This window comes from Myotis lucifugus, unplaced genomic scaffold (assembly GCF_000147115.1).
Source record: "Myotis lucifugus unplaced genomic scaffold, Myoluc2.0 scaffold_57, whole genome shotgun sequence".
In the NCBI taxonomy this organism is placed as follows: Eukaryota; Metazoa; Chordata; class Mammalia; order Chiroptera; family Vespertilionidae; genus Myotis; species Myotis lucifugus.
In genome coordinates, this window is record NW_005871105.1 from 1359290 (window position 1) to 1368060 (window position 8771).

The following is an 8771-nucleotide window of genomic DNA, read 5'->3' on the forward strand; positions in this document are numbered from 1 at the left end:
CAGTGGGGCCAGTCCGTCCGGTGTGACTAGTTGATTGTCATCCTATGCAATGAAGGGTTGCTGGTTCGATCCACAGGCAGGGCCGGGGTTGCAGGCATGATCCCTGGTAGGAGGCACGATGTTTCTCTCCCTCTCTATTTTTCTCTCTCTAAAAATAAACAAAAATATTAAACAAACAACAAACAAAAACAACCCTGGGGTGAGAAGCCACTAAGATTTGGCCAATTAGTCAGAGGTAATTGTGTGCCCAGTGATGCAAGTTCTTTGTGTTTTGTTGTTGTTTTTATTAATGAGAATCTTCAAATGTAGCTTTCATGGAAATCACATAGTATTTACATGTTGGCATCCAATGAAAACTGTCTTAATACATTGTGTAAACCCAACCAAACACATTTGAAGTTCACTATTTTGTGATCTATGGTTGATATGTTGACTACCTGCTACATATCTTACTTGCTCATTAATTCAAAATTATAAAATGCCTATTATGTGACAGACCCTAAATCACCAGACAAAGACAATTGAACCCTTTATTTAGAGAACTTATAATCCAAAAGGGAAAACAAATATTCACTAAGTAGGTATATATACTTCAAATCTATGATAACTGTTAAAAGGAAAAGTGCAAGTATGATAGGATATGAAATATACTGATCTGGTATAGGTAATAGGCAATTGTTTCTGGAAAAGTAGATGACAACTTCAAGTGAGTAGATATGAGTTGGCAGAGAAGTAAAAGTGAAGTCTAAGCCAAGAAGAGAAAATGTGCAAAATATCTGAAGCTGTCAGGTGCATGATATCTTGGAAGGAAGAAGTTAAAGAGCAAGGTGGAGGGAATGAAAGATTAAGATAGAGAGGTGGAATACAGTAGGAGCCAGACCATGCAAGGTCTGTAGACTTTGTTAGTGATAGTAATTTCTTCATCTTAAAAGCAATAATGAGCTTTTTAACAGTTATTTGAAGAACAGCAATATGATAGAATTAGTATCTTTAGAATCTAATTCCCTCTAATGGGTTTAAAAGTGATAATAGTAAATATAGGCAACCTAGTTAGAGACCAGTTTGCTAAACCACTGTTCATTGTTAGTGTAAGTAAATGCAAATGATCTGGGGATGTTGTTTTTGTATCCTACAACTTTGCTGAGTTTTTTAATAGTTCTAACAGGGTTTTGTTTTGTTCTGTTTCTTTTGTTTGTTTGTTTTTTGTAGATCTTTAGTGTTTTCTATGTATAAAATCATGTTGTATGTGAACACATAATTTTCGTCTTCCTTTAAATTTGGATGCCTTTTTCTTGTCTGTTTACTCTGGCTAGGATTTCCAGTATTAGGCTGAATATAAATATATATTGGCATCCTTGCCTTGTTCCTGATCTTTTGTTGTTGTTGTAGTTATTAATCCTCACCAGAAGATATTTTCCCATTGATTTTTAGAGAGAGTAAAAGACAGAGAAAGGGAAAGACAGAAATATTGATGTGAGAGAAACACACTGATTGGTTGCCTACTGCATGTGCCCTAACCAGGGTCCGGGTTGGGGAGGAGCCTATAATCATAATACATGCCCTTGACTGAAATCAAACCCTGGACCCTTCAGTCTGTAGGCAGAGGCTCTATCCACTGAACCAAACCAACTAGGGCTTTTCATCTTTGTATTCCAGGAGTAAATCCCACTTGTTCATAGTGTATAGTTCTCTTAATCCATTACTAAATTTGTTTCGTTAGTAATTTGTTGAGGATTTTTGTATCTTATCTTTCATAAATGATATTGGTTTTTAGTTTTCTTTTCCTGTAGTGTTCTCATTTGGCTTTGTTATCAGGGTAATGCTGGCCTTATAGAATGAGTTTGGAAGTATTTCCTCCTCTTTGATTTTGTTGAAATTTTGAAGTTAGAAGATTGGTGTTAATTCTTCTTTAATTTGTGTTTGGTAGAATAACCAATGAAGCCACCAAACTTGGACTTTCCTTTTCTGTAGCCATTGTATTTAATTACTTGCTTTACTCTTTCCCTCATGAAATTGTAAACTCTTAACAAGCACAGATAGCATATTATTGTTCTCTTAAACTTCTCCAGCACCTATCACAGTTTTTGAAACATAACATTCCTAAAAGTACCAGTTGAATGAATGAATGAATGAGTAAATGAAGGGGAGTTGTCCTTATAAAATCAAACAGTAGAAAGCTCTAACAAAGCTGACAACCAGAGCACTCATTTTCATAGAAGGAATAGGAAAGTAATATATCTTTGTCAAACTTTAGACTTACAATAAGTCCAATCACCTTCAGTTTTCCAAAATGTGATGAAGATGTTGGGATGTAACTCATGCATTCTTTGTAAGCTAAATAGTTTCTCATACCCACAATTCTTTCAGGATCTCAGAAGTTCTGTGCTTAAAATCAGCCGTTTTCTTGAGAAAGAACTGAGTGAAGAGGATGTGGAAGCTATTGTAAAACAGGCTACATTTCAGAACATGAAGTCTGATCCAAAAGCCAATTATGATGAGATTCTAAAACATGAAATTGGGAAAAGAACAGATGAGGGACATTTTCTGCGCAAAGGTGATACTCAGGGGTTTTTAGAAGCAAAAGTGTTGAGAGTTCCGTGATTGCTTTGTCCCTACACTAATTAAGGGGTATTTTTACCGAGTCTTTCTAAGTACTGTCATGTGGAACCTGGAGAGAATCAAAGATCTTAAGTGCCAATGGCCCTGGAAAGTATCCCAGGAAACTACACAATTTTTTAGTACATAGTCTAACACTTGAACCTAATTAATCAATATTACATTCCTTCCTTTTAGTCTACATGTCCCTACTCTTTTTTTTAACATATTTTTCCCCTTTATTGATTAAGATGATTACAAATGTGTCCTAATCCCCCCAATGTCCCCTCATCCCCCCAATCCTGTCCTCACCTTCACCCCCTGTTGTCCACATCCATCACTTATGCTTATATGCATGCATACAAGTCCTTTGGTTGATCTTTCCCCCTCACCCCCACCCTCACCTACCTTCCCTCTGAGTTTTGAGTATCTAATCGATGCTTCTCTGTCTCTACATCTGTTTTTGTTCATCGGTTTATGTTGTTCATTATAATCCACAAATGAGTGAGAGCATGTGATATTTATCTTTCTCTGACTGACTGATTTCACTTAGCATAATGGTTAGCAAGTCTTACCTGAAGGTTTTGTATATATGTGACCAGGACAGTTCCAATTATTGTTTTTCTTTATTTCTCCTAGAACATTCTAGAAGTAAACCCAAAATGTATTTTGTTGTGGGGGAGGGAGTTTGAGTTACTTATTTCCTCATGTGTCAGATTTCTTCAATGGAAAAAAGTAAATTAATACTTCTTGAAACCAATATGCTATGAATTCAAGTATTCAATAACAACATGCAATTAATTTTTATCATGCTTCTATGACATGCCAGGAATTAAGAATGAATATACTTTCCCCCTGATACTTAATTTCAATTAAACAATTTTTTTGATCTTTTAATGTACATTTTTCTAGAACATAATTTGTATTTCTTTTAGTCATATTTTATTCACTAATTTATCCATAACTTAGCATTTTGATGATGGATATTTATTCTTAATTAATGAAGATCTGCTTGAAATTGATCTTGATATTGCTATTTTTTAAAAGTGTTTATTTTTTGTTCCATATATTATCAGCTTTTAAGTCTCATTGCTTAACTAGACCAAATACAAAGTAATTCTCATGCCCATAAATAGCTGGCTAACTGTTCCAAATGCCAATGATAATGTTTAAACAAGAAAATTTGATAGTTGAAGATGGCAAATAATCTTAATTTAAAAATTGGCTTAATGACAGTATCTAAGTTCCATCAAGTAAAACTGAAGCAATGACAGCTCTGAACACACTCTCTGACCTTGATTTCATTACTTGAAAATCTTTGGGTTTCATTTTTTTAAATTTTAAAATGTTTTTATTGATTTCAGAGAGGAAGGGAGATGGAGGGAGAGATAGAAACATCAATGATGAGAGAGAATCATTGGTTGGTTGCCTCCTGCACGCCCCACATTGGGGATTGAGCCCGCAACACGGGCAGGTGACCTGACCGGGAATCAAACTGTGACCTCCTAGTTCATAGGTCAACACTCAAGCACTGAGCCCTGCTGGCCGGGCTTTCTATTCATCTTTACTTATTTTATCTTTAGCTTTTTATTTATGTATTTTTACTTTTTAAATTATAGTTGTGATTCAAGATTATTTTATATTGGTTTCAGGTATGCAGCATAGTGGTTAGACATTTATATAATTTATGAAGTGATCCCCCCAATAATTATAGTACCCACCTGGAACTATACATAGTTATTACAATATTATTGGCCATATTTGCTGTACTGTATTTTACATGCCATACCTATTTTGTAATTACCAGTTTGTACTTCTTAATCCCTTCAGTTTTTCAATTTTAAAAATGAAGAAATACTGATATTGTGTTAAGAATTAAATTACACACTAGATATAGTTTGCCAAGTATGGTGCCTGGCATTTTTTTTTTAATTTTTGTATATGTATTTTCTCTTTATTTTATTCTTTCCCCATCCCCATTAATTCCCCCAGTGTTCGGCAAACTCATTAGTCAACAGAGCCAAATATCAATAGTACAACGATTGAAATTTCTTTTGAGAGTCAAATTTATTAAACTTAAACTATATAGGTAGGTACATTGTTATTAACTTAATCAGGGTACTCCTAAGGCTTAGGAAGAGCCACACTCAAGGGCTAAAGAGCCGCATGTGGCTCGCGAGCCGCAGTTTGTGGACCACGGCCCTATCCCATCTTCCACCTCTACCCACCTCTCTTTCTCTCTCAATCACCACACTGTTGTCCATGTCCATGAGTTCTCTCTCTTTTTTTTTCTCATTTTATCCAGACTACACTCCCAATAGTTACCTCATACCAGAGTTGGCTGTCTGCTCTCTATGAATCTATTTGGCTTGTTCGTTCAGTTTGTTCATTAAATTCCACATATGAGTGAAATGAGATGGTACTTGTATTTCCTTGGTGCCTGGTATTTAGTAAAATATATGAAAAAATTATAACCTAGTCCTCTATTTTACTTTTGTTATACCATCTCAATAAACATTATAACTTAATGGTAATGGTTGGTGAAAGCATAATAGCTAAGGAAAGTGAACTTTAGAAGTGTTTTTTAGTTTGTTTCTTAGTTCATTTCTGTATAAGGAAACATGAAGTATCAAACCCATGGAGAACTACCAGATATTTAGCGTGGCTTGAAGAGGAGATGAAAGTGGGTGGGAAGAAACTCTTGCCCTGATAGTGCCACTTCCTCACCCAGGTGCTGATCATGTGCTTATTTCTAGGTACCGTTGGAGACTGGAAACATCACTTGACAGTGGAGCAAAATGAAAGATTTGACAAAATATTCGAAAGGAATATGAAAAATTTGCCTTTGAAGTTCATCTGGGATTTAAACAAGGAGTAAAATCAGTGTAAAAGAATTCTAAAAATATCTAACTAGAGAGGCTATTTTAATATACACATTAATTTGTGCTTCTTATGCAAATGTTAATTATAAAACTTTACTAATAAAAAATGAGTAAACTATACTTAGATTAGTTGCCAGGAGTTTGATAAACACTTTGATATTTAAAAATTAAAATGATTTAGGAGATAGTCTGCATTGTTACCCTGTATTATAAATTGAAAAACAGGAAGCATGTAATAGGAATTATAAATGTTCTGAGTTTTCTGTAGTGTGTATTTTTTCTTTACCTACAATTAAATTGAGTATCAATGAAACATTAAAATGTATTGTATTATTGTAATTAAAAATTAATTGCAATAATAAAATAAATAAGGTCAATAATGTAAACTTTAGTCCAGAGGTGAATCTTACCCCAAAGACAAAGAGTATCATAGCATCATCATATAGAGAAGATATTAAAAATCCAAGCAGTGTTTTAATTCCGGACATGGTATACATAGTGTGTATGCTAACTTTACATTTTTAGTTAACCAGGTCACATCTCTATCAACTCTTATTGAATTAGAAATGAGATATATTTTGCTTTATTTTTTATATTCAAAGTTTAGACCAATTTGCTAGACATCCTTTTGAAACAATTAGGTTTCAAAACAGTGCCCGACAGTTGTCAAATCACAGTTGACTGGCTCACCAAGGCAAGTCACAAGAAATTCTGGGAGAGAGAGAAGACTTCCGCAAAACCCATCTACAGGGAGAAGAATATTTCAAAGACCGTTCTGACACATTATTGAGAAAACTTTTGTTTTTCTGTCCTTCCAAGAGTGTAGGTAACCATGTCATATTTTGCTGTAGGGTCTTCGTTCATGTTTTTAAAAGTAGCCTATTTCACTATGGTTTCCACAGCCTCATTAGTCAGCTGTGTTTCAAGAAACTTGCTGATTTTTAATTCAGTGCTTCTGGGGTTCTGAAGTGGTTTAAATTAATCACAGATGAATCCCAAGATGAAGAGAAGGCAATTTACATACCAGAATAAAGGCCCACAATGTAACAAATGTGTGAATAAGGACTCTATCAGGCAGGTACTGCTCAAAGATATAGGAGTGTTTCTACTTATCGTTTAAACAAGTTGGGGAAGATGTTCAGGAATCCAGTAGAAATATGAGACAAAACTCTTTTCACTACACATTCTATTCATTTCTGCCTACCACTGTGTTCATGAGGCCTACCCTGACTACCCTATTTAATAATGCAACCTCCCCAGCGTGCCTTCTGACACTTCCTGTGATTACTAGTTTTCTACATTACTTTTTTATTTCCAGAACATTTATCACTTTTCAATACACTAAACAATGTGATTATGTACTACTAGTATACTCATTGTTTAGTGTCTGACTTTCACCACTAGTATGTTAGTTTTGGGAAAACAAGAATTTTTTTAAAAATCCATTTTGTTCAGTGCTTAAAACAGTACCCGGAATGTAACAGTCACTGGGTAAATTTGTGGATGAAAGAATAAATAAATTATTGCCTAACTTAAAGGGAAACGTGAAGGCCTAAGAGTAAATCAAACCTATGTACTAAAAAAAGAGAGACTCATGGACACAGACAACAGTATGGTGATTGCCAGAGGGAGGGGGGAGGTGGAAGGTAAAGGGGGAATAAATGATGATGGAAGGAGACTTGATTGGGGTGGTAAACACACAATACAATATACAGATGATGTATTATATAATAGTATACCTGAAACTTATATAATTTTATTAACCAATGCCACCCCAATAAATTCAACAAAAATAAAACAAAAACAAAATAAAGGACTTTCTAATCATTTCACACATTGATAACCTAAAAACATTTCTATCTAAAAAGTCCATACGTAAGTATGTTTAAAAAGTATGTTCTCAGTCAGTCTCAAATGGTCATATACTATGTGATTACATTTATTTAACATTCTTGAAATAAAATTGAAGAGATGGAGAACAGATTACTAGTTGCCAGAATTGTGGTGGTGATTGCTATACATGTGATAAATTTGCATTGAACTATACACACACACACATACACGAGTGCTTGTAAAACTGGCTAAATCTGAATAAGCTCTGGGAACCATGAATGTCAACTTCCTGATAGGGATCATGTATTATAGTTACACAAAATGTTACCATGAGAAAGGGAGAGGGAAAGAGAAACATCAGTGATGAGAGAGAATGATCTGTTGGCTGCCTCCTGCATGCCCCCTACTGGGGATTGAGCCCAGAACCCAGGAATGTGCCCTGACTGGGAATTGAACCATGACTTCCGGTTCATAGGTAGATGCTCACCCACTGAGCCACACCTGCCGGGCTAGTGTAGGTATTTTTAAGAGTATTCTCAATTCCCCTCTTTTGTCTCTTATTACATTACTGCCATCATTTAATTTATCCACAAGCTACATTCATCCAATACATTGTAATTCTAGTTTATTTTTTATTTTGTTTCCGCATGAATTTAAAGAGTTCTAATCTGCGCAATCTGACTTCAAGGAGTCCCTGAACCAACAGACTTTACATGCAACATCTTGCCTGTATGCACCCATGTGTATTTTGGGGAAGAGGAAAGGTCCCCAGCTTTTATGAATTATTGAAGGGTTCTGTGCTTCTCCCACCCAGTTGGGTGTGAGGGGAGATAAATAGTATATTTTTCCACGAAATTAGAATTTACGATTGGAAATCATATCAATGTAGTGTCAAATACCAAGTGTTAATTGGTTTATTTTTTTTAGAGATACAGTACAAATTAACATTAAACTATTTAATTAATTTACAGTTTATAGTCAAAGCCAAATATGGTCTAATCCTATGTACCTTCTTCATGTTGGAGACCGAATAATATGAGTTAATAGCCATAGTCATGACCTTAAATATTGCAAAACTATGAATTCACATTTATATTCTAAACAAGGATTATACAATCAAATGTATTTTTAAGGTTAATTTGCATTTCAATTATGACAAAACAGGTAACCCATGAGCTCTCTTATTCATATAGTGTAACCTTCTGCATTGACTTCTCCTTGAAGGGAATACTCTGCCTATTCATCTGGCAGATTCCATATGAGGGGAAAGAGCAAAAGTAGGATTTCCTTGTTTATTCTCCAAAAATGACCCGAGTTTGGTTGTTTGATTCGCACGATGAGACATCTTTGCCTTCTAAGTGTTAGTCCTGGGCTCTCCTGATCTGCACACTGGAGTCTCATGGTCACCTGCCCCTCAAGATTCTCTCTCTCTCTCTCTCTCTCTCACTCTCCCTCTCCCCC

The 8771-nt window shown here is 35.1% G+C and overlaps 1 protein-coding gene across 1 annotated transcript in view; it reads left to right on the forward strand.

Moving 5' to 3' along the window:
- Positions 1-5790, forward strand: part of LOC102437495 (amine sulfotransferase-like) — a 16197-nt gene extending 10407 nt beyond the window's left edge. The window contains exons 5-7 of the mRNA XM_006089247.2: positions 1791-1816; positions 2368-2554; positions 5352-5790. Of these exons, the coding sequence (XP_006089309.1) occupies positions 1791-1816; positions 2368-2554; positions 5352-5473 (335 nt within the window). The 3' untranslated portion in view covers positions 5474-5790. The remainder of the gene's footprint in view (positions 1-1790; positions 1817-2367; positions 2555-5351) is intronic.
- The last annotated feature ends 2981 nt before the right edge of the window (positions 5791-8771 follow it).